The sequence below is a fragment of the Chelonia mydas genome, chromosome 1 (assembly GCF_015237465.2).
Source record: "Chelonia mydas isolate rCheMyd1 chromosome 1, rCheMyd1.pri.v2, whole genome shotgun sequence".
NCBI classification, from domain to species: Eukaryota; Metazoa; Chordata; order Testudines; family Cheloniidae; genus Chelonia; species Chelonia mydas.
In genome coordinates, this window is record NC_057849.1 from 298,775,339 (window position 1) to 298,801,834 (window position 26,496).

General features: G+C 41.4%; 1 protein-coding gene across 1 annotated transcript in view; it reads right to left on the reverse strand.

Annotated features, from left to right (window-relative positions):
- Positions 1-2,429: 2,429 nt before the first annotated feature.
- Positions 2,430-26,496, reverse strand: part of GPR85 (G protein-coupled receptor 85) — a 28,282-nt gene continuing 4,215 nt past the window's right edge. Inside the window, 3 exon segments of the mRNA XM_043549673.1 lie at positions 2,430-3,859; positions 3,862-5,110; positions 13,855-14,037. Coding sequence (XP_043405608.1) covers positions 3,804-3,859; positions 3,862-4,930 — 1,125 coding nt within the window. The 5' untranslated portion in view covers positions 4,931-5,110; positions 13,855-14,037 and the 3' untranslated portion in view covers positions 2,430-3,803.

A 26,496-nucleotide genomic window follows, 5' to 3' on the forward strand; every position in this document is an offset into this window, starting at 1 on the left:
AATCAGATGTCTCCTGGGCAACAGAACAATAATTATGGTCTCCTTTATTTTGGGGAAAAAAGTTACTTTTATTTTAACTTTTTCCTTTCTGGTTCACCTACTTCTTGGATGAAGCCCCATGGCACAGAGACCAGATCCTGTTAGCCAGGAAATGGGAAATGACAGCTCCGAAACTAGCAATACCTGCAGGGAACCTACTGCCTGCTATCTTCTTCTTCAGGAAGGGAATCCAGATGGCTGGGGCCTGTTGCTGCAGCAAGTGAATCCACTATTTGGATGGGGGTAGGCAGAAGGGTGGAGGACTGGGTGGGATGGTCCTAAAAGAGCACAGGAACGGGAGCAGAGAGAAACTAAGGAAATGAAACAACGCAGTTGGAAATGGGGTGGACAGGGAGGCTGCCTAGGGGTCAGAGGGGCAATTAAGGGGGAGGTAGGGAGTGGGGCTGGAGACACTTTGATTGAAGGGGCCTGTTCCTGCTGATTTCCTCCGATACTTCGTCAGTAAGATTAAAATGAAAACGGCTAACTTTAAGTTAAATGTGTGAGAATAAAAGGTAAATGCAGCTGTACAGTAAGATGATATTGTTATACCAGAAGAGACCAGTAACTCTTCTAGTCTACTATCATAGCTCTGGCAGTGGCCTAAACCCTGAATTTCAGAGGAAAGCAAAAAGCCCCCACAAGGAACCCTGACAACTGTGCAGTAATATGGAGAGAATCTTCTTGGCCCAATCAATTTATATCCTGAAGCATGAGGTTGATACATTAACCAGGATCAAAATGACAAGAATTACAATAACTGCACATGCTATTTTAATTCATGTAAGCATATAATCCTAAAGAAATCTTATTTAAGATATTTGCCTCAATAACATCATGTGCCAGTGAGTTCCACAGAGCAATTATATGTTGCATAAAACATAACTTAATGTGTTGTCTTTTAATTTCATTGAATGTCCCCTTGTTCCTTTATAGTGGGACAGAATAAAAGGAAGTAGCTCTGACATAGGACCTCTTATAATGTAATTTTGAAAATAGTTCTGGCTTCTTGTCAAGTAATAACACAACTGTGTATGTTTAGTTAAAGTCCAAAGAATTGTATCAAACTGTATAACAAAGCATATTAATGTCAAAAAGAAATATATTTAGCAAAAAAATTGCTTTCAGACTTGTTTGTAGTTTATTATTATAATTAACATCTTTACTGTTTGCAAAATTTCCAGGGAAATAATTTTAAATAGTTTTTTTTCCCACTGCAGAGTAAATACAGCCTTCTTAGTACTCCAGAATCAGAGCATTCTAGAAATGTTTGGGTCTGCTTCTGCTACCAAATTATGTTAATGGGCAAATACCAATTGACTTTCTTAGGAGCCACGCCCAGGCCTGAATCTGCAGTTTTTGAAAGTATCTTACTTGACAACTATCTGGCTAATCTTCAGAACCTATTATATGTACTACTATAACTTTATTTACAGCTTTATGTGTATGTACATCTTTATTACAATATGTAATATCAATTTTCCTTGTAAAGGTTACTATTTTATAGAAATCAGACTAAAGTTATTGCCAATCAACTGTTTATAAACGTAAGTGGGACAACTTCCAGAATTTTTCTCAACATATAATTTACTTTTTATTCCATTTTGCTATTTTAGACAAATTTTTAGCCATATTAATTTCAAAGCCTTTTTCAGTGTAATAAAAAAGCCTTTTTGCTAGAAGTTTCTTGGTCCCATTTCAAATTATGATCTGCAATATTCCTGGTCCAATGACAAATCATTAGTGTAGTGATTTTTCTGTTTCAAATCTGTATATTAAACTATGTCTCTCAACCAATCAACCTTGGTATAAAGTGTAAGTGAGGTCAAATAAACAGATTGCTCACTAAAAATCTGTGATCAAGTTGTCTGATCATATATAGACACAACTCTCTGAATTGCTGCATACACACTGTATAATGTTATCATACAAACTTAAGCATTTCAGTTACTGACTGCTGCTTGTGTATATTTGGATTACCCGGCTGGTCATAAAACTACAATGACAGAGTACACCAATATTTAATTAAAACCACTAGTCTTTTCTTTCAAACCTTAAGAAAACCAACATTCTTTATGTCTGACAGACTCATGATGTTGTGCTTCAAATGTATACACTTACCAAAATTAAACTGTGAAGTTTATGTCTAATACTGTGTTGTACCTTTAAATATAACTGACATCTTAGAATAGATAAGAGGGATAATTATGATAAACTACACAACAGTGCTATTGTAGATAATATCATTTATCAATCCTGTGGTCCCCATCATTCATGCATTTACAGTTTGCGAATACAGTGACTGCAAAGAATAATAATCCATAATGGCTACATTCTCAAATCTCATGCTAGCTCACTTGACAAAATAAAAAAGGTTAACTGTATAAAACTGGAAAAAATGTAAAATTTTATTCCAAGAAAATTAACAGGCTACACAGGTAAATTTTGGCAAATGCAACTTTATATTGAAATCCACACATCTGTACCTTAAAGAAGGAAAGACTCACAGACTCTAATGTATTTCTAAAATACTAGAAATCATATTATATGCTTCCACAAGTTAAAACTTAAAGAATTTAAAACAACCAATACACCAAATGTGCAGAAAGTATAAACAAGACTGTGCCTTCAGTAGAATAAATGCTTCAAAAATTGTGCAAGATATCATACCAAGGCTGCGGTCTCCCTATGACAGCTGTCTTAAAATATAAACATACATCAACTGCCTGTGTTTCTCAGAGCAAACTAGAATGGGCAGCACACCTAGAAAAAATATATCATCCCAGTGATGTGCATACCGATTTTGGGAACCATAGCAGTAAAAAGGAAAGAGAGGATTATGTGATCGTTCATGCACTCCCAAATGACTGACCAGAGTTACTGATTCAATTTTCCTTGCTTATTTGCTTCATTGCTAAACAAAATGGAAGATACTAGATAACCCTTTAAGGCAACATGTGTTTATTCTGTATAATTATGACCATTCAATTATGACTGGGTATTACCTAGGCTAACGTTGCCTAACAGACTGATACCTAGCTTTTTAAAAAACATAAATAAGATGCCAATAAACTTTATACCAAATCAGCAAAAACCACAGAATACAGTTGAATGCTAGTAATTTCACTGTTAAGGAAATGGTACTTAGAAAGAGTAATATATTTGGAAAAAAAGAGTAAAGTCTAATTTGAACAAAAATACTGCTTTGGAATGCTCCCCAAAACTCACTCACAAGGCAAACAGATTTGTCAGTGTGATAATCCAATAATGCATGGCACATCTTTAATTAGTTACGGTACTTACGAGTCCCCAATTTTCAGTCTTTGCAAAACAATAATTGTATGAAATGTTTTAAACGTCTTCAGATGTCTAAAATTAGTTTTATCAACACATTAACCTCATATCAACTTAACTTATTAAGATGTCCAATGCTAATCGTTTTGATGGTCTTATTTTATGTAGTGATATACACAGCATTTAGCACTGATACTTAGCATCTGCAATCCTTATCTAGATTTCAACCACATAAAGGAATTCAGGGCAGTGGTTCAGTCCTTTTTTCTTAATTACAAACCTTCACCAGTGGTCAGCAGGAACACTTTTGGGTTTCAAATAGGATTATAGGTGAGCTATTGCAAAGACTGCAGAATGTTGCCCAAATCCTTATAGCTGCTGACTTCCCATTCTTGGTTTTCTTCTCAAGACATGGCTACAGGCCACAATTGCTTAGCAGATAAAGGGTAGTGTTTCACAAGGCTAAAGATTTACAGATGCTCCCTCATATAACACAGTAAGGTTCCCTTGGTAACCTGGATTTTCTGCAGTAAAGAAGGGTTGTACTGAAACAGCGCCTCAGCTCCCTGTTGGAGAAAATGCAGACAAAAGGATTGATTCCAGCCTGGGCAAAACTCATCCAGACAGCGGCCGTTAGAAATCCCCCTGGTACGACAGGCCCTCTTGCAAAAACTCTCCAGTAACAGGCTACCAAATAGGGACCCCACAAGGTCAGAAAGAGGAATGTCATAATGTAAAACATTCTGCTGATTCGCTTTTCCATTTTGAACTCATCTAAGACCAGTAGCCTTCTCCTGCCGGTGGTATTTGCATTTTGCCTGATTCCCAGCAAGGTTGGTGGTGTGGGACCCCTTCCAAATCCAGCCAGCCAATTAGCTGCTGCTTGACCACTGGCTCCAGGGCCATGAAAAGTCCAGTTCTGGCTCACCGCAGCAACGAACTGGACTGGCTTCATTTTCCTGCGATCATGAACGAAAAATATCAGCTTGAGGTAGACAAGCTGTGTGGCTAGGAGTATAAGGGCAAGAAGAAGCATAAATCCCAAAGAATCATTGGCCCTGAAAGAACGATGCTGAAATGTGCATTGGTCTTCCTCCCTAATGAATGAGTAGGTGCCCACGTCTAAAACTGGGGGGAAAGCCATAGCTACAGAAAGGGTCCACACCATACAGATAACTGCCAAACAAGTCCAGAAGGTCAGCCTTTTTGTATAAAACCGGTGGTGGGCAATAGCTAAGTACCTGGTGACACTTATGCAGAACAGCATGAAAGCAGTGTGAAAGCAGGACAAAACCCCCAAAAAGGCAATCACTTTGCAAGTAAGAGTCCCATACGTCCAAGTAGAGCCATTTTTTACAGAGGTGAAAACAAACGGGAAACAAATAGCAGATCTGAGGATGTCTGAGCAGCAAAGATCCAACAGGAAGTAGTAAGGAGCTCTATGCAAGGTCTTATCTTTGACTAGCAAAATGGAGATCAGAAGGTTACCCACCACACTGACTCCTATTATGAAACCCAGTGAAGTCAGTTTCAGAAAGGCTGTTAAAGGAGAGAGATTTTGTAAAATGTTGTCAGCTGCATGGCTGTAGTTCGCCATAGATGGATGGATGATATGGATATTGCCTCAGTCAAGTCTTATGATCTATATATAAGAACAAGGGAAAAATAGATCCATACATCTTACTGCAAATGTAATCCACAAACAGAACAGATCTTGTGTCTAGTCATACAGTACATCCTCTTTTCTTCTTTCTGACTTGTCATGCCATCAAAATATCTGAAAAAAAAAAGTGAGCTATCAGTTCTTAAGTTATTAAGTAATGATGTCAGAAAGTGCTAACAAAGATGTTAATTTATGGGGACCCAAATCAAGTTGTAAATCTGTGCACTATTTGTTTTTATATACCATGAGGCATTTTTTATATAACCTGCATACTTATTGTATAACATTTTGGCTTGTTTGTAATTTCATAGATTTGGCTTGTTTATCGCCCCTGAACTGATCAAACATATCATATTTGGTATACACCTTATATTTGGCAGAATATACAATTTTATAATTCATGCCTCAAAGGCTTTATGAATAAAATGATCCCCAGTTCATAACTCCAGGAAATAATCATTGGCATCTTAAAAAAAAAAATCCTAAAAGGCCACTTATATTTGCACATTACCTACATTTATTTTACATCTACATATTTGTCAATGTTTTAGAGGCAGCTGCTGTGTTGATATGGATCATACCCAAAGAAACCCTGCAGAATTTATGCTTTTTAACCCAAGTCACCAAAGCACATTAATCACAGTGTTAGCTCATGCACATTGTAAAAGAAAATGGTATTCACTGTTTTTTCCCCTGTAAACCATGATTTTGTCATTTAGGTTTGAAATAAACACAGATGCTAGACAGACAACAGCACTGTGCTTTAAAGGTTCCCTCCCCCCGTCCTTCTTCTGCCCCCCCCTTTATTATTATAAATCTTTAAAGCCCCAACATTATCTTTAAAGCCCCAACATTATTATTAAACCCTGGTAAATGTAAACATTGAAGGGGAGGGGGGAAGGAGAGAAAGGAAACACACCCAAGAAATAATTCCCTTCCATTGAAAGGGCTGTCTCTGGCTGTGCTTAAATAAAGGTATAATGAACAGATCTTCCTTTAGTTAATTAGGACTCCACGATTTACACAAATTCTCCGGCTGAATTGCAACTGAATACATTTCATGCAAAAGGAAAAAAAATACAATCAAAAATTGCCTGCTGCTTTTCCAAAGCCCAGGGACAAGAGCCACTGCAAGTATGATCAGGCTCCTCCGTTATTCACATGAAGTGCTTCCTATGCCACCTCGGGTGTACAAAGGAGATTCACACTGAATTCCACCAGAATCCTTCCATTCTTACCATCCACAAAGCGCCTGATTACTGCTGTGTAAACAGAGGCTGATCGGATCGTGGCAACGTTTTAAACCCATGAAATCCTTCTCCCCCCCCCCGCCCCCCAGTTTCCCCCTCCTTCCCCTCTCTGCCCGACACACAGCTAGATCGGCATGCACACACCTACACAGCGAGGCCGGGGGAGCCTTGCTTCTGGGTTGCAAGGGCGCCTTGGGTGCTGCGGGTGCTTTGCAGCCCCTTTTGCCCTGCGCCTGCCCAGCCTGCCCGGCCCTGGGCGGCTCAGACGGAGCCCGGCTGAAGACGCATGGTCTGTGGGCACGTCCATGGTGCAGTTTAGTTTGAAAATAATAAAATAATAAGAATGATAAAAAACCCGGGGGAGGCAGCTCACTCCCCCCTCCCCGCAAAGCCAGCAGCCGCACCAGCACGGTGCCCCCCCACGCCGCCCCTCCAGCCCCTCTCCTCCTACCTGTTGGTGCTGGAGAGCCACACACACTACAGCGTCGGCGGGCTATAAATTGCTCAGTGGGGTTGGTGGTTGGGTTTTTTTTTTTGTTTTTTTTTTTTGCCTTGGTACCTGGACCGAGAACCTAGTCAGTGGCTCTGGCGGCGCATGCTCACTGCGCCTCCTTCAGCTCCCAGCCTCGTCCTCCCCTGTCGCAGCGGCACAGTGTCTCTCCCGTAACGCCGCCGCCGCCGCCTGGCTGAGCCCAAGGCGGCTGCCCGTTGCCCTTGCCCTGTGCGGCTGCCCAGCCGGAGTTAGTGGGGAGCCGGGGCCAGCCAGCGGGGCGGGGGATTCGGCTGCCCAGCTCCTCGCCCATGCCTTTGCACTGGCCCCTCCCCGCGCCGATCGGGGCCGCGGAAGGCGCCTGCCTTTCCTGCCGGCTGCAGGCTGGTACATTGCAGCCCCTTAGGAGGCAGAGGTCTGTCGTTGGCTGCTGCTGGGGATGAGGCCCAGGTCTCCGGCTCTCACACCGCCCCCAGTTGGTTCGCTCTTTAGCAAGGGTCGAGGGGCCCCAAGCCAAGGGCCATCGCTGGAAGGGATGCAGAGGGGTGATGGGGAAATACACCCCCCCACACACACACTGTAGGTCTGTTTGTGGTGAAGCAAGTTTTGAGGATTTCAGTGAAAAACTTGCAGAACTGCCCCTGCCCCTTACAGTGACAACAGCACAGTTCATGGTAAGGCGACAGGCCACCATTTCCCCTACCCCCAAATGTCTAGGAAGTGCTGTAACATGTCCCGAGAGCATCCAAACAGCAGTGTGTGTGTGTCAGTGCCTATGGAAATATTAAACTGACGATAGAGCTATAAGGCTCCGCATATGGCGAGGTTCTGATGTTGTCCCAGCCGGGAACCGCTGGAATGAAATGCAAGTGCTATGAGATGGCATTGCTGACCAAAGGCTATTGCAATACGTTATTCCCATTCTCCCTGTGTGGTGTACAATTCACTCTACTTGTTGGATATCAATCGCAATATTTAAAACTAGAAAAACATGAGGATTTTGGATTAAACCTCATAGAGCATGTCCCTTTGCCCTCTGGCATATTTAATTTTATACAAGATTATCTGGGAGAAGCACAGGGAAAAAAAAAACAACTACCAAAAATAATTTAGTTTATTTCAAGACTGTTATGGAACAGCTAATTGTTGGCGGGGAAATTTTGATCCTGCAAGTCTTCCGCATGATGAACTTCTATTCAAGTCAAAGGGAACCCTTTCTAGGATGGATTTGTAGGGTTGAGCTCATTATTTGTAGCTCAGGCCTTTCAGAATACAGTTATCTTGACATCATTAGTAGATTGCAGTCCTTTTTGTTAATCTGCTGTCAGAATTGTTTGGGATTTGTTTCACTTTTAAAGTGACCTTGAATTCAATGGCAAAATCCATTAACTTCAATGGGAGTACTGTCTGGCCCAAAGGGACTTCAGCGACTGAAAAGTGTGGTTATTGAAAGCAAAAACGAAACAAAAAAACCCACTCCTTAATGTGTATTATTCACTTCAGATGAAATTCATCTTTGTGAAGAGAGCCCGCACAAAGCTTATGTACAACTTCGGTCCTATTTTGAGGACTTTGATGCTCAATTTATGCATAGAACATGTATGTGCACTGCACACGGGGTTAATTTTAACCTTCAATAATTGACTCTGTGGGTGATTAAAAAGGTTATTAAAGTTACATCACTTCAAGATGTACAATTGTTACTCCATAGTCACCTTAGCTAATTTTCTGTATTCAAATACATGTTCCCAAGCGTATTGTTAAACAATACTTTTTTCTGATACTTGTGGTCAAAAAAACTTTAAAGACAAATAAATGCCTGCTATGATCTGGCAAATTGAATAGACTGATCAAATACACTGGAAGAATTCCCTGAATAGCTTGAAAATGATGTACTTTTGATAATAGCATCTCAACTGTATCTTCAACATTCTGATTAGGAAGCAGGTCGGCTGATGTATAACTCATTGTTGAATATAATTGTTATAATATGCGCACAAGTAGGATTTATTCATAGAACACAATTTGGTAATGTGTTCACACAGTAAGAAAATATATAAAAAAAAGATGGTCTAATGCAGATTAACACTACTTATTGCACATGTGTAATTTCAGAATCCAAACACCAATGCTTGGAGGAATATGTTTTGTCACAGGGTGTGCTGACTTTTTAAGGGGTTGGGCTGCTTCCTCAGTAGAGGGACCAAAGTACCAGGATCATGTGACTAGGAACCTGGCTGGCTGGGAAGACTCTAAGAAGAGCAGATCTGGGAGTGAGTGGTCCATCAAAAAGTGGGAAGAAAGTCAGGAAAGGGCTTGGGAGGAGGCCTAGGCTGAGTAACTCTCCAGAGCTCTTAGGTGGAAGGCCTGGGAGAGAAGTCTGCAAGGAGCAGGAACCAGCTAGGAGGAAAGCCTCAGCAGGGACCAAACTAAGAACCCAATATCAAAGGTATGAGCCAGTTAGGAAGGGTGAGTGGAAGATACATTGTTTTGAGCTTAATGTTAATAAACCAGATTTCTGAAAAGAGGAGAGTTATTGGGAAAAAACCATCTGCGATGTGAAGTCTGCTTAAATGGGAAGAAGTGGAAACTGAGACAGTATCAGGGCCTGAAGACAGATTCTGCTAAAGATAAGGAGTACTTGTGGCATCTTAGAGACTAAACAATTTACTTGAGCATAAGCTTTCGTGAGCTACAGCTCACTTCATCGTATGCATCCGATGAAGTGAGCTGTAGCTCACGAAGCTTATGCTCAAATAAATTGGTTAGTCTCTAAGGTGCCACAAGTACTCCTTTTCTTTTTGCGAAAACAGACTAACACGGCTGTTACTCTGAAACCTGCTAAAGATGACAGGTGGAGCCAAAGGATCAAAACATGGGAGTTAAATCCTGGCCCTATTGAAATCAATAGCAAAACTCCCAGTTACTTCACTGGGATCAGGATTTCAGTTCAATGGCTATAAATTATCAATACACAAACAGCAGAATATTCATTCCACCATTCCCATGCTTATATGGATAACTGAGGTGTTGGCTAATGTTCCTGAAAACTGGATGTTTGCGATGTCTGTTTATTCTCCATAATGCAATTTGTAGAGCAATTTTGTGGGGTTTCTTCAGAATAGCACAGATGCTCCGCAAGGGTAAAACCCAGCTCAGAGCAGAGGGCCAGCACAAGGTGTTACTACTGCTTATGTGACTGTGATAGGCTGTTATCAAAAGTATATCCTTTTCAAACCACTCATGGAATTCTTCCAAGAGAAATTTTATCTTTGCGCAGAAAGCCAGAATAAACTCGGTGTACCACTGAAGCCCCAGTTTAAAATGTAGAAATAATATTTAATCAGGCCTAATGTGATACATAGACCTGCATGGGCTCTCTGCACAGGGGTGAATTTCACCCCTATTGTATTTGATTGGTATTTGTAAGCTCTTAGCAGTGCCATGGCCTTGTGCTGTGCCTTGCTACAGGGATGAATTTCACTCCAACTGCCCCATACATCCCACACTGCTTGTATTATACTGCGTTTGCCATACTTCTTGCTTGTGTGTAGTAAAATTTACCAGTTCTGTCCTAAAACTATGCAAGCAGCAGAAGGCAGGGAAGATGTAAATCAAGGTGAATGCATGAGGTGTGTAAGGAAAACACCTGTGGTGTCGGTGTGTACGTGCATCGTCTTTACAATGAAAGACCTGTTTTGGAGCATGAGGGACTAATAGTGATGAACTTATCCAAATACAAATGACAGGTGGACAAGGCCCAAAATGGTCAGATAGTGAGGTGGCCCCTAATATGCAAGGGAGAGATTGCTGAAATACGAGGACACTTTTTAAACAGTGGGCTAAATTCTGGCATCAAATCTCTGTTTTCAGCCTTTGTGTATTATTGTAAGCTAAGCTGAAACGCCTAGGCAAGGCTCTGCTGCAGTCTGACATACTTCAAAGAGAGTGTCTCTCTCCAGGCACATGTCTCACACATGTCTGAAGTAAAAGCTTCAGGAAGGGATGCTGTTTTGCAAACATTTTACATGCAACACACAACTGGATCCTGTGCTATTTTCTAAAAATCTCTTACTGTACTCCACTTCAGGAGCATAAGTTATTCTTACCTATAGACTCCTTTACTTTCTTTACATGCATGTCCACTAGGGAAATTTATATACATGTTTATTGCAATTGCATGATACGAAGAGGTTTTTTTTAAAATAAATATAGGATCAAATCCTCAAGAATATTTAAGGAGATTCTTGAAAATGTTTCAAAACTGCCTTGGCAACTTTTTTTTTCATTGAGATAAAACATTTAAAGGAGAACTCATTGTCGCTTACTTCCTGTTCATACAGAGTAAGCCCTGATTTTAATTCACAGCGTACTCTTAGTTATGCATAAATGCAGAAAGGTCAGAGTATCACACATAGGACGAGGCTTGTTATTTTCCACAAAGTATTTATTTTCTTGTGTCCGTATACAACATAGACACTTTAAAATTCAACAGCCCACAATGTCTGTAACTCACTTGTGATTTATTGAAAAGTTACTGAATTGCTAATGATTTCAAAGCCACATTGGAGTGATAATTCAAAATTCATGTCTTTAAAAGATACAGCCATCCAGATCTTCGCATTGGTGTAACTCCCCTGAAGTCAGCAGAGCAATGGACATTTGTACCAGCTGAGGATCTGGCCTGAAGTGAATAATAACAACACTTAGAAAAAAGCCAAATTTTGCAACATTTCTGTAGTAGTGGCCACTTTGGATTCCTGACCAATTAGATGCGTAAAGGTTTTTAAAATGATATAATATTTGTATTTGGGTTGCTAATAATTCAATGAGGTAGACTCCCACATCCATATTCAGGCACCTGCCTGATTCAAAAGTACTGAGCACTCAACAATTCATATTAAGCTCAATGGGAGCTGTTGGGCGCTCAGCACTTTTGAGGGAGATGCCTATATATTTAAACATGGATGTAGGAGCCTAACCGTAGGCTCCCATTTTGGCAAATCCTATTCCAACCTTTATCTTTAGGTAACATGGTCAATGCATAGTGATGGCTCAACATGCTGCAAAACAGTAGGATAGAGCTAGCTGGAAACTGGAAATTCCACTTCCATAAAAATGTCACATTTAAAACAAAAAATCATCCTAAATCAGGGCAAAATGTCAGAAACACAACTGCAGTGTGAGTTGTTGAGTGCGCTGTACTTTTTTTTTTTTTTTTTTAAGATCAGGCAGATGCCTGCATATGGCTTTTGGAGCCTACCTCATTAAATTATTAGAAGATTAAGTTAAAAATATCACACCAGTGAAATTCGCAAGAGACTTCCAAGCCCCGAACAGGGGAGCCATCATTTTGATGTTTCCCAACATCCAATTGACATTTTTCAGCAAAACTGAAATTTCCCCAAGGAAAATCAATTTTTGCAAAAAAGGGCATTTTCTGTTGGGAAATCTTTCTGATGGAAAATTCCCAGCTTGCTCTGCAGTAGGATCTGCACTGAGATCTCGAGTGCCTAACCTTGTAGGGAGTTGATTGGTACGAAGGCCATACCTCTCTCCTGGGAAGAAGTAAGACCCTCACATCATCCTCAAGTGAACCCTGTGGACCAACTTCAGAACAGCATTCATGCTGCATCTAGTCCCCTCAGTCTGAAAGTCTATTTAAGGCATTGGTAATTAAAGATGTAGTGGGAGGAATCGGAGGCTCAGGAAAACCTCCCCGCACCATTTCCTCCTCCCCCCAGAAAAATAAAATTGCCCCAACCCTACAAACTCTTCACAGTATCATACTCAGTAACCGAGAGGCACTGAAACACACATATGAATACTAAAAATAGACTTATAGCAGGACTGACTCATTTATTTCATTTGTTTTCTTCTAAAGTTTAATGAATCCAATTACTGATACATATTTTAGTATAAGCTTCATTAGAACATGGCTTTCGAGTGCTATAAATATACTTGATTCACTGGTTAGCTTTGTTCTCTGTGTCATACAGGAATGTGTGTTGACCATCACAGGTGCAGCACCATAACCTGTATAGATACAGATAAAAGAACTTGTACACAGGTCTGAGTTCATTACCAGATCCCCAGAGGTGAAAGTCATCACACATGGCCAAAGTCTGTCTCATAGGTGATGTGAAAAAATGGTGGCTGGAAGTGGGCAAGAGACTGGGCTTGGAGCTTCCCCATAGTTACATTGCAGATACTAGGCTGTAGTGACTGCAGCCAGTGACATCACTCCCACAGGACTGATGCATGGCTCAGGCTATGTCTACACTGCACATTTATCCTGGCTCTGATTCAGGTCTGAGCCCAAGCCCTGGCTGCTTCCATCATTCTGACTTGAGACTGTAATCACCCACGTCCTAGAACCCTGCTAGGGGAAAGGGTCAGAGCCCAAGTCCGCTGAGACTCCGGTCCAAGCCCTATCATTTTGCAGTGTGGATGCAGCTCAAGCCACAGACCTGAGTCAGACAGTCAGCATTGTGCAGTGTGGACACGTTAATGTGCCTGTGAGACCTGGGTCCAGCAATTGTAAACCCAGGTTTACCATGCAGTATGGGTGCTCAAACACAGGTTTGAAAACACAGAGTCTGCAAGCCCAGGTCCCACAGCCCAGGGTTTACAATGCTGTGTAGACAAACCCTGTCAGACACACTGGCCATGCCCACACATCTCCACTGACCTGTCCACATTCCCACTCCTTCTTACCTCCACAGTGGGTCTGCTGTGCTTTGGTCTTTTCACAGCACAGGAATGAGTGAGTGTGGGGCAGAATTTCACCCCGTCTTCTTTCACTTACATACTATGCTAGCCAGTGCCAATCAATCTAACAGCTCCGTTGATTTCAACAGCGCTGCGCTAGTTTACATCAGCTGAGGATATGTCCCTGTGGTTTTAAAGGCATAAATTATTAACTGTAGAAACAGATGGTCAACAAAAAGCCAGTAGATTTTCATTTTTGAACAGTGCAATTGGTTGTTTTGTGTTCCGTTTGCCCACCTCACCCCTTCTTGGCTATTATGTTTGACAGCTTTTTTGTCTAGGCCACATGTAACATTGAGTTTTCAATGAAATGCTTACTCAGAGACTATTAAATGCACTGGGCTTACCTTGCTAAATGGGAAGTCAAAGCTGGAAGTAAGCCAGCCACTGATGAAGCAGAGAGCAGCTGGTACACTCTTCAGTGTCATGGCCTTACAGGGTGCCAGTCACTAGCATTCGGTGGTGCTTCATTTGTTACTAGCCCGGATGCCAGTGAAACCTCGTTGACAGTGAGTAGCAGGGTGATAAATCTGAAACAAAAAAAGGTTTTAAAGAAGGAACCTAGAAATAGTTGTGAGACACGAACAGGCTGACTTCTAGCGGACAAAAGTGTGACACCACTATAGGCCCAGTGGACACTAGTTAACTATGTGAAGAAAGAGCTTTGTTTAAAAACTGGAGGCTGAACAGTCCTGTGTCTGGGGCAGCACATAGCTACACCACACACAGAGGAGATGTTACACTTCAACCTACCCTGGAGCTTCCTAGTGTGTACTGGGGTAGGGGCTGAGTGTTTCTCCTGGTGAGTGCGCTTGGCAGGCTGGGGCGGGGGGCGGCAAAGGTTGGGTGGGGGCCTGGCCCCATCTCCTTTTGAGCAATTTACTCACTGGGGGGAATTAGGAAGGGAGTACTCCCTGCTCCAAAGGATTGCTGTGGTGCTTGGCTTCTTCTGCGCCCACATACATCATCACTGCAAGGGGGAATATATCCTAGGTCTACTGCCTTCCACACAACCCTGGTGAGGGGTGGCAGGGAATAGGAGAGGGTCAGGATATCACAGAGAAGGAAGGGAAGGGACTGTAGGTCGCTAGGGAAAAGGACTATTTAGCAATAGTATTTTCTGTATCCAGAGAAGGCGATTGACCAGGAGAAGACTGTCACCCACTGCATTGGTAGGGCTTTCAGGCTCCACTCATGGCAAAGGCTTGGAGGTGTAAACTTCATGTTGGAAACCCTGACTCTCAGTGGTGCCAGTGGTTCAGATCCAGGTGTTAGATAAAACTGAGTTCCCTGGCAGTTTGTCTGAAATTTTCAGGATGTTAAGAACACTACAGACCCGATTGCCCATTACCTTCTGCTGTTATTGACACCTTTGCAGAGGGAATGCAATGCAGGAGTAGGAGGACACCACTCTATACGGCACTCAGTTTGCACAGGTGTAAACGACCACACAAGATCCAGGGTGATGAAGAATCAAGCCCCACAGCTTTGTTGGCAGCATGTGGATGTTGGGGTCCAGTACCAGCTGGGAGCCCTGTGTATCCCCTATGTTGTGGCTTTAGGTTTTAGGATCTACATAGTGGGGAATTCTCCTGGACATTCTTTTGCACTGCTCTAGACATGTCACAAACCACTTGCATGTTAAAGGCCTGCCTTTCCTTCTGTCCCAGACTTGGCATCTGGCACATGGAGCTATAGTTTAATATTCTGCAAACAGAATGAAGAGTGAAATGTGATGATTTAGAACACAAACCAAGGAGAGACAATTTTAGATGTTACAATGCTTGTTGGGAATGCAGAAAACAAGAGAATCTCTTTGGCTGAGGGCTAGACATCTCTTAAACAATGAAAGATTAAATTCTGCAGAAGCTGGTGGAGCCATCGGAGAAGTGCTGAGATGGCACATCAGGAACTGTATCCACACAGCTCCAAGAAGACCACAGAAATGTAATATGATAGTACAGCATCTTCTATTTCATTTGGGCATGGTATAAAGGGATAACTGTTTTACTAGGCCCTCACCCAGGAAACTAATCTAGCCTAATGATAGTGAATGGCAATAACTGCTGCTTAATTGGACTAGTATTAGCATAAATTTAGCTAGAGCTACGTAATTTAATGGTGATTAACCAAGTGCCAGGTTAGGGCCTGTTTCCATGCCTGATGTAATCAATGGAAATCCTTCCATTGGCTGCAGTGAGCACTAGATCAGGCTCAAAATGCCCAGTTCTGAGATCTGATCTTTTAAACTACAAACTGGTAAATAAAGATTGAGCCATATTCTTTCCTTGGTACTCAGGAGCAATATGGCAGGTTTCTGGTGGTGTCTAGCTAAATACTTCTGTATTATAAAACCTACATACTCTACTATCTACACTGCAGTCCTAGGTGCAGTTGCAGCATATGGAGACATACCTGAGTGAGCTTTGATCTGGCTAGCTTGGGTACCAATATGAGTAAAGCTGAGGCAGCACGGCCTTCAATCCATTCCCAGGGTCCTGGGCAGGCTTGTGCCGCCCAGGCTGAAGCCTGTCCTGCCATGGCTTCACAAGCTATCTAGATTAAAGCTAGCTTGGGTATGCCGACATGTGCTGCAATTACAGCCTCTTATTCAGTGTAGATGTACCCTCAGTTACAGTGGTTTATCCTGGGGTAACTCCAACGGCATTGGGTATGTCTACACTGCAATCTGGAGGAGCGACTGTAGCATGTGTAGGCATACCCAAGCTAGCTTTTATCAAGCTAACTCATTAAAAATGGCAGTATAGCCACAGCAATGTGGGATAGCCTCCTTAGTACACTCCTTCCCAGGACCCTGGGCGCATACTGGGGCATCTATCCCATGCAACCGCCTGCATCACCATGGCTACGCTGATTTTTAATGAGCTGGCTCTGTCACAGCTAGCTTGGGTATGTCTACATGGGCTGCAATCACATGGCCCGACTGAAGTGTAGACATACAAAATTACAGCTGAGTCTCTAGTACCACACACACACACACACACACACACACACACACACAGTGGAAAGTGAGTGTAAAATGGAGGTAAAATGCTACCAAATAAGAATACTCAACTCACCAGAGATGGTAGTATTTTACCATGACTTTCATTGTTGCTCACTCTTGTGCTTTTATCACAACTCTCACATATTTGGTCTTTTTCTTGAAGTCCCAGCACCTGGGATGTTGTGATATTGCAAGAAACTTAATTTTTTTGGGTGGAAACTGGGCAAGGTTCTAGCCCTCATGGTTGCAAAGAAAATCTGGACAATGTGATGCTTAAAGGCTCAGAAACCATAAGGCCAATATAAAGAGTCTCCAGTGGTTTTGGACACAAATATTATATATTTTTTGGGGGGGGACTTGTAAACTCTTGGGGTTAACAGTACTGACTTTACCCAAGCGCACACAACTGCAGAAGGTGCCAAGCAGTGGTGTAACTGAAAGAATTTGACTCGGCACAGGCATGTTGAGTGACAGGAAGAAGGACTCTTTGGGATGGTTCTAGTGTACAAGGAGGGAGCAAGAAAAAGGAATTTACTGTTTACACATTTTCACTAGTCTTAAATATATTTCGTCTCTGGAACACATTCAGTAACTTAAAAAATGAAATGTAAAAATGGGATCTACATACTAATAATTAGTGATAATCATAATAATACAGTTTCAGACATTCTGGGACATGTGTCTGGCCATAAATACACTCATCAGATGATCAAACATGCTGATTCCTCACAGCACATCCACAACTTGTAGCGATCTCCCAGTAAAACATACCCTATTATGTAATGTGTCATTGTGTCATGCTTTGTAAACTTGAGGTATCAGAGAATATTTAATCATTTTATACCCCCTTGCCCACACATATATATTCGCATAATGGTGAAGTATGTATCTTTGCATATAGTTAGGTTTGCCCAAGCATTTTCATTCTAAATTTTCCTTTTCATTTTCTTATTACTTTCTCAAATCTTTACTGTTTTGGCTAAAATGTGGAAAGTTTGTTCTCAATGCAAGAGGGATTCCCCCCCACCCCCGGAAGTATCAGATAAAATGGTTCAGATCTTTTTCAAATACAGAGAGTGAAAAATATGCAAACTTTCTGCTATTTTTTTTTCTGATTTTTTTTTTGAACAACATTTGCACATCTGCAGGAGGTGATGGGAAACCAGAAATTTGGCAGGGACGCAGTGCCAGAGTCAGGCTCCTGTGTGGACTGATTTAGCAAGTGTGGCTGGAACACCCTTCAAGAGCTATAATGGGGCAGAGTAAACATTATACAGGCTACCTTAATGATGGCATTTTCAGACCTAAGACTGCTTCACATTACAGTGAAATCCTGGCCCTATTGAAGTCAATGGGAATTTTGCTATTGACTTCACTTTGGCCAGGAGTTCATCCTTAATGTTGTACTTAAGGATATGCTTAAGTGCTTTGCTGAAACAGGGCCATATGTATATTCAAACATGGCTCCTAACAACTGAATACAGTAAAGTACATTAAAATCAGGAACCTGACAGTGTGTGATTAAAAAAATGCCAACATTCTCTTTAATGAAAAAACCTACATGCCAAGTCACTTTTTAAGGCTTATGAACTAGAACAATGCTGGAAAGCATGAAAGGAGGGTTTGTGATCACAGCAATTGCTTTCAACAAGCTGAAATGAAGAAAAGGAAACAAAAAGTACAGTAGACTTTGATTTGACATTAATGAATGGTTTCATGTGAATACAGCTCAATTGTACAGTTTCTTGGGAATAGCTTTTTTTTTTGGTGTCTGTCCCATAATCATAGTGGGGAAAGTGAAATGTTTGTACTGGCAGGTGGTGTGAGAATTTTCTCAGTGACTGTTTGCACCAAGCACTAGTTTAGAGCTTTCTTTATTACCATGATCCCGAGAAAATATTCTACACACATATATTATGGGAATTTACAGAAACATATGTACTAATAAAACCTTATAGAAATTTCTGACTCTCACGTAACCTGTACATTTACCTGATCTGGTAATAAGACCATAAGCAGTTACTGAAAGCAGTTGGCACGGATCAACCAATCACAATGAAAAAATTATCTTTCAGTTAAATTTTCTTGCTCAGGGCTTAATTCTTGAGAATTCGGAGTATGCTTGTTACAAAGAGAAAAACAGAAAATGGTTTTACATCACTAGAAAATAAAAAGCAAAACCCCAGCCCTTCAACAACTGTGTAACCCTTCTGCCTGTCAGAGTTGGCAGCAACAAGGGCCGGATTCAGTATCTAGGGGTTCCATTCCAATAAGACAATGCAAAACCAGCTCGAGCCCCCACCCAGTGAGCTGGGACAAATATATACCACCCCCGCTGGGCGACTCCAAGAGGCAATACTTCCCTCTCGCAAGCACATAGTCTGAGTATAGCAAAAAGCCTTTTAATAACAGAGAGAAACAATGTGGCATTATGTTGGGGAAACACCAACAGGATTCATAACACAACCCATGAGCAAAAAACCCACCCCAAGAAAATTGGGGCGTGTCCTTTCCCTTTGGTTCTTGAGTCCAGCAACCCAAAATCACCCAAAATCCCAAAAATCCAACGACCCAAAAGTGTCTGTCCCTGGTCAGGGCAGCCCCAGAGTTCGAAAGTTTATCTGCAGAGTTTTACCTCCCAACCTGGGTGGAGATGGGGGGGTGGTGGTTAAGTGGCACCTTATGTGGTCCAAAGCTGATTGCCCCACCTCTCCGTGGGGCTCTGCTCTGCCAGCCGCCCCATGAATCCAATAAATTGCTCTGCTCCACTTGCCGCTCTGCTCTGCCATATATCTTCAGGCTCCTCCACTACTTAACACAACACTCAGTGATTTCAGCTCTTAGTAAGTTTAGCTCTTTTGTGATTTCAGCTTGTAGTGGGGGAGCCTCAGTACTGGTGCACGATTGGCTCAAAGTGAATTCAGCTCAGCAGCCTGTAACTAGGCTCCTAATAGAATCAAAATTAGCTCTGATATTCCACAGTGGAGAGAGGAGGAAGTGCAATTAGCATGTAAGACCCTCACCAGGGGGCCCATGCCACCAAATATTAATACCTGTCCCCAACCTCTCTCCCTTCACTGGGTTTTGGAACCCATGACCTTTGCCTAGCTAGTGCTGCTTAGTTGATGGTGAGTCCCTCCATCATAACAAAAGGCCGAGTACAGTTCCACTGTCCTTGATTCACATAATCAGGGTAATAACAGTTTATTCCTGCCCTAATAACAGAGAAACTGGGGCTCCTACAGCAGCCAAAGTGACCATCTAGGCAGGGTGGGTGTGCCTATGCAAATGAGATCAGCCCCTGAAGTTCTTTTCCACAACCCACCATGACTCGCCACCAGATGTCAGGGTAGAGCTCATCCTGACTCTGCTTACAACTGTATATAGAGTTCTCCGTGTACAAAGGGCTTCACTACTACTGCCCATAACAAAGCTAGTGTGTATTCCCACTCATACTGTACCTATCCTATGTCATTAAATCCAAGAACCTATCTTGTGTGCTAAATCATACACAACACCTGATCAAGCAATTCTTATTGTCTTAAACCCTTAAGGCTTGGTTGGCAGAATAATACATTTGTTAATAGACATTAAACTCCCATCATGCTTTGTACAGAAAGTTCCTAGAACCCTTTTGTGAATGAACCAAAGTGCTGAAGCACCATACCTATAATCGAAAAGTGCTCTGTATTTAGGGTGAACCTTAGAGTGTGACCAAATGATAGAATGTATTAAATCAATGATGGAAGGTGTGTAATCTCTTGCTCTGACCCCACTGACTTTTAGAAAATATGACCAAAAGTCCAGGAAACCAAGAAATGACCATTTGTGATTGATAAGGAATATTTGTTATGTGTTCTGTGATTGATGAGATAATGAGTTATTGAAAGGGGTTTTTAGCTCAATAGGAATTGCTTGTTGTCACAGATGTTTTCTGTAATAATGACTTGGTTGCAGTTGTCTTTAGCTTATTGATTATGAAATATGAGATATCATAAAAGGAACTCCTGGGTAGATCAGTTATGGAAAAGGAATTTTCTTTATCTTGAACATAGTATATAAGGGAGAAAGTTTCTTGGAGTTAGTTGGGAGTGGATCGAGCGGTGGGATCACTACACCAGATTGGTTTGGTAACATAAAATCTTCTTTTCTGTATTGTGATGTATTGATTTTCTATTAATAATCTTTGATTAATACATTATGATTGAGCCTGTTATTTGACAACTTATTAATTAAATTATTAATTATTATTATTATTAAAATTGAATCCATAATACATTAAGGCAGCTTTTTGACATCTCTGCTGCATCCGGACAATTTCAAATTCCTAGGATTTCATCTTGAAATATACTATTAATTTAACAAAGTGATGTGCATAAGGTGATCACGCTTTCCTGGTATTCTAGACTTTCAGTCTACTCGGAGGGTCAGTACTCCCCTGGATGCACAGGGGACTTACATGGTTAATTCCCATAAAATCTAATGGTATTTAAGCATGTAAATCCCTGGGAAATTGATGACAGAAGAAACTCTTTATCTTGGGAGGCAGTGACTCTGAAAAACATTTGGGTATCATGGTGGATAATCAGCTGCGCATGAGCTCCCAGTGAGATGCTGTGGCCAAAAGAGCTAATGTGATCCTGTGATACATAAACAGAGGAATCTTGAGTAGAAGTAGAGAGGTTATTTTACCTTTGTGTTTGGCTCTGGTGCAACCGCTGTTGGGATACTGTGTCCAGCAATGGTGCCCACAGTTCAAGAAGGATGTTGATAAATTGGAGAGGGTTCAGAGAAGAGCCAAAAGAATGATTAAGGGATTAGAAAACATGCCTTATAGTGATGGACTCAATCGATTACCTTAACAAAGAAGGTTTAGGGGGTCACTTGATTACGATCTATAAATTCTTGCATGGGGAACAAATATTTGATAATGGGCTCTTCAATCTAGCAGACAAATGGCTGGAAGTTGAAGCTAGACAATTCAAGCAGGCAATAAGGTGTACATTTTGAACAGTGCGGGTAATTAACCATTGAAACAACTTACCAAGGGTTGTGGTGGATTCTCCTTCACTGACAATTTTAAAATCAAGATTGGATGTTTTTCTAAAAGATATGCTCTAGGAATTTTTGGGGGGACGTTCTGTGGCCTGTGTTACGCAAGTGCTCAGATTAGGTGATCATAATAGTCCCTTCTGCCCTTGGAATCTGTGAGTACTGATTCTGTGTACAATACGTTTATAATCCACTGCTTAACTAAAATATTTGTTCATCCATCTGGAATGAAGTGCACATGATTATTTGTTACTGGGAGTTCATTAAATTACATCTGAGTTGGAAGAAAAAAGAAGAAAGCTCATAAAAAAAGCTTTGCAGATTTAATGAAGAGAACGTCAGGTAGACTGAGTGAAGGAAAGTGATGTGGAAAAGCTCTGAAATAAAATTGGCTTGTTATTGAGAGTATAGTAAATATAACCCAGAAAAGGAGCTTGAGTATGTAATGTACATCTATATGCAGTACCCATGTACCTATGTATATTTCTGGGTCAACTTACAATAGACATTAGTGAGATGTTTTTGATACTGGGCTTCTCTGATTATTTCTACCTTCTCGGTTGAAAAATCCTGGGAAGGGGGGAAACATTTAGACTGAAACTGAATATACAGGTTCTGAAATGTGTGCATATGTGAGGGGAAATATTTTTTCTAATATGTGTAAAAATGTAGGTCAAATTAGAAATAAGAGAGAAATGGTAGCAGCTCTTTTAAGAGCCAGCTCCAATCTCACAGCAGTGCAAATCAGGAGTAATTCTACTGAAGTCAATGGTGTTACACCCCAGCATAAAATCAGAATCAGACCTCGTGCGATTGCTGTCCAAAATGAATTTAAAGGCTGAGGGTCAGATCTTCAGCTCATGTAAAGCAGTATAACTGCCATTTCAGTAAGGCTATGGTGGTTTATGCTGCCTGGGGATCTGGCCCTGAGATTTTAAAAATAGAAAATTCAGATGGCACATGTGAAGGGCCATATTCTGCCCTTGACCATTCCACTGCTATCAGTAGGAGTTCTGGATGCAGGACAAGACTGGCAACCTTTATTATTTTAAAAAAATTGATTTTGTCAGGAATGAGATATTAGCATTTCAGGGTTTAAACTGAAGCACTGAATTTCATTGGGAGTTAAGCCCCCAACCCCCATAAGCCCCTTCAAAATCCCAGCCTAAAAAAAAGGATTACTCTCTGTATGCTGTATTTGTTCCCTTTTCCATAACAGTTTAATGCCACAGGGACTGAGGCTGACTAGACTCAGTGGGAGAATGCGAGCACATCTGGTTTCCCCATAGTCTGACATGATGACTGAATAGATTCACAGCTTTTGCTGCCAGCTTTCCTACAGACTTTCACTGTGATTAGATTTGTTCACCATTAATACAGGCTGATTCTCCATAAAGGTACAAGTAAACTGACTTGCTGTGTATGCATCTGAGTTTGCTGTTACATTGTCCAGGTTTGATCTCCCAGCAGTGAATTTTTGTGGGTGGAGAGTTTAAGAAAATCCCTTGAGCCAAGTCTGAGTCCTGTGGAAATGAGACCACCTTTCTGCCACTCCTCTCCAACCCAGCCGCCATTCCCACCCCACACATTTTGTGTTTCATACAATTATTTCCACTTTTTTTAGATAAATCAAAAAAGCATTGAACTTGTGACACCTACAATTTGACAGGGAGACATAACCTGATCTAGTGCTCATTTAAATAGGCAGAAAGCTTCCCATTGACTTCAGTTGGCTTCTTGAGCAGGACCATAGTCCTCATTGACTACAGTCAAATTGTAATTAAAAAGTCACTATTTGCCAATTGTTATTATACGAAGATATCTGGGATTCACAGTTTCCCCCATAATTACAATAGGAAGCAAATGTTACTATGTGGTATCCTAACAGCAACCACTATAGGTCTCTGATCAGCACTTAACACGGTTAGTTAATTAAGTTAGGAATGATTGAAAATTGACTACTATACATGTGCAGTGGAAAAGCTTACTAATTCCCATCACCCTGACCTGGCAATTTCTTCTTGTGAGGAAGGGCAGATGGTCTGCTACTCCCCCCCTTGCATCTTTGGAAGATGTGCTTGCCCCTCTGCAGTCTTCTCAAGATCACTGATCTCCTCAAATCCTTGATGGTTTTGGAGGTTGCCTGTGCATGACCTTTCCACAACACTATACTACAGAACAGTAAATTGTTCCTTGCCACTTACACTCAGAGAGAGTGAATTAAGTTCAGCCATGCTTTCTGAGGGCATTAGTCAAAATGACTTCTACTAACCCTTAAGATCACCTGCGGAGGCTCAGCCAATCCGAGAACAAGAACTCATACCATGTGACTTATGACCAGTCACGAACAACCCAGTTAAAAGTATGAAAAGTGAGCACAGGCATTTGCTGCATAATTTTCACAACCATCCTAATTCTAAAGAAAGTTTGGGGGGAAATGTCATTGAGTTCAGAAATTATTTAAAGTTGTTCTAATTTCACAGAATGTTGTGAACCTAAAACAGATATATTTTGATGAAAGCACATTTCTCTTTGAAAATTTCTTTCAGCTCTAGTTTGGCTTAAGACTAAAGTTGGGTCTGTGGGCTGCACAGTCTCTTGGGAATTACAGCTCATTTTGATGCCATGAATGAGTGGCATTTTGGAGAGCTGCCATTATTTTTCCCAATCCCACCCTTGTAGCTGAAAGGCTAGAAAACCTAGTTGGGAACCCAAGCGCCCACCCCAACCATCCCAGACCCCCTGAAAGCTGCAGGGGCCTGGTTTGTTCTGATGGTGGGTGTTGGGCCAGGTAACTTCATCCTTGATTCTAATGGTTTCTACTTCTCCCTCTCCTGGAAGCTGAGTGCAGACTCAGGAGATTCACTGAACTGTGGTACTCTCCCTAGCTTGCACTTTGAGAGAATTGCACTGTAAGCAGTCTATTTTAATCACTTTTCAATGCATGTCAAGAGGCCTAAATAACTAAAGGCTGCTTAAGTTTTTTTCATAAATGCACCCTTGTCGATATATGCTAACAGTTTAAGTGTTCTTGCCACATTAAATATTTGAATCTTAAAACATTGTCTTCTAAAGGATTTGAAGATTTATTTCAATAGGCCTTAGATACCCGGTGCTGTTGAAAATCCCAGTAGGCACCTACCCGAATCTTTATTGGGATTTAGTTATTATTCTGAATGGGACTAAATACCATTAAAAATCTGTCTCTAGTTGCTTTGCCAAATTGGGTTCTAAAATCAGTGGCCTGATCTTCAGCTCCAATTGACTTTAGTGGAGTTACTCTTAATTTACTTGTGTAACAGAGAGGGGAATCAGACCCAAGCTCTCCCTCCACCACCCAAAAACCCTTTGTCAGTTATGATGCGAATGGAACTGTCAATATTGTAGTGTAATAATTACCACTTGTACCATAGTAATAGACTTATTATGGTTCTTCTATTTAGTCATGCTTTGTCTTGTTATAAATCAACAGTGAAGTCAGCCCACCTCCCTCCCACAAAGCCCAAGTAAACAACACTATGCAGGGAACCAGTAGGAGTTGGGAGCCCCACACCATCCCCAAGTAATAGTAAAGGCATGAGTCCCTGGGCTACCAGAGGGATAGTACCCTGTGAGTGCTCCTTGGGATGCGGCATGTTGGGTGTGGGCTATAAACAAGAGGTGGCATGGCCAAAGCGTTCTTTGCTCCAGTGACCTTTGCCAGCATTACAACCTATGCCGCATACTTCCCGTGAACCACTACGCCAAGTCTTGCTTTGTGCCTCAGTTTCCCCATCTGTAAAAGGGCATTGTGAGGATTTATTCATTAATGTTCAGGACAGGATTCTCATATAGAAGGTGCTGTCCAAAGCATTATTGTAAGTGTTGAAGCAGTTGCAGCAATGCTTATCTGAGTGGGCAAAAGGCTCCAGCAGTGGCGTAGTCCATTTTATCACCTCAGGGGAGGCAAGTGTGCTAAGCAAGTGAGCTGAAGTATTTGCATCCAATATTCAAGGGCTCCTGTAAAGCATAGAGTAATAATACTTAGGTCTTATGTAGCACTGGAAGCTATTGCCCCAGCAACGGTCCTTAGGAGTGAAGGCCTTTCTGTCTTGTCCAGCTGCAGGGTGGGCTTCATGCAGATTGTTAAATGTCGGTGGAGTTGCTGATCTTGAGCCATACTATTGCTAAGGCAGATTGAAAATACCTGCTGGAAGCTGCTAGCTCCTGGCTGCTAACCTTTCTACATTAATTAGGGGGTAGATTGTGTGCACTAAGAGGTGGGTGTTGCAAGGCTGCAGTTTGTTTTTGCTCTCCACTACAGAAACAAATACTAATGACAACTTGTTCTGTGCAGAAAGGGAACTGCCCCCACACACTGAACTGAGGCCCAAAAAATGTATTTAAATAACTAGACCACAGTTTTCACCGTGGAATGCTGAGATGCAAGAACCTGTTTTGTATTGCTTTATGAAAACGTCTCATAATATTTATAAAACATTACTGTATAATTTTCTTTGGAAATAGTATAATAGTCTTTTTACTTGGGTATCTGATCAGAAAAGCTGCCATTACTTGCTGGGTTTTGTGTTTTGTTTTTTTTTTTTACTGAGAAAGCCATTCATTGCAATCCTGGAAATTGACAGTTTATAAAAATGACTCGAGTCTCCCAGGAACCAACGGCCAATTAAGGGCCCACCGAACTTAACAGGAGTTTTGTTGTTGACTTCAAAGGAATAGGATCATGCCTTTAAGGGGATTTAAATTGCTTTGATGTTGGTAGTGGACAATGAAATGCAATATTATTGATGTATCTTGGCAATAGGACAAAGACAAACATACACTATGACAAGTAAACCTAAAATATACTTACCTAGATGCCCTGAATCAACTAAAATGTGGAAAAAAAACCACTTTATTTGAACTGTTTAAATCAGATTATTTTTCTCAT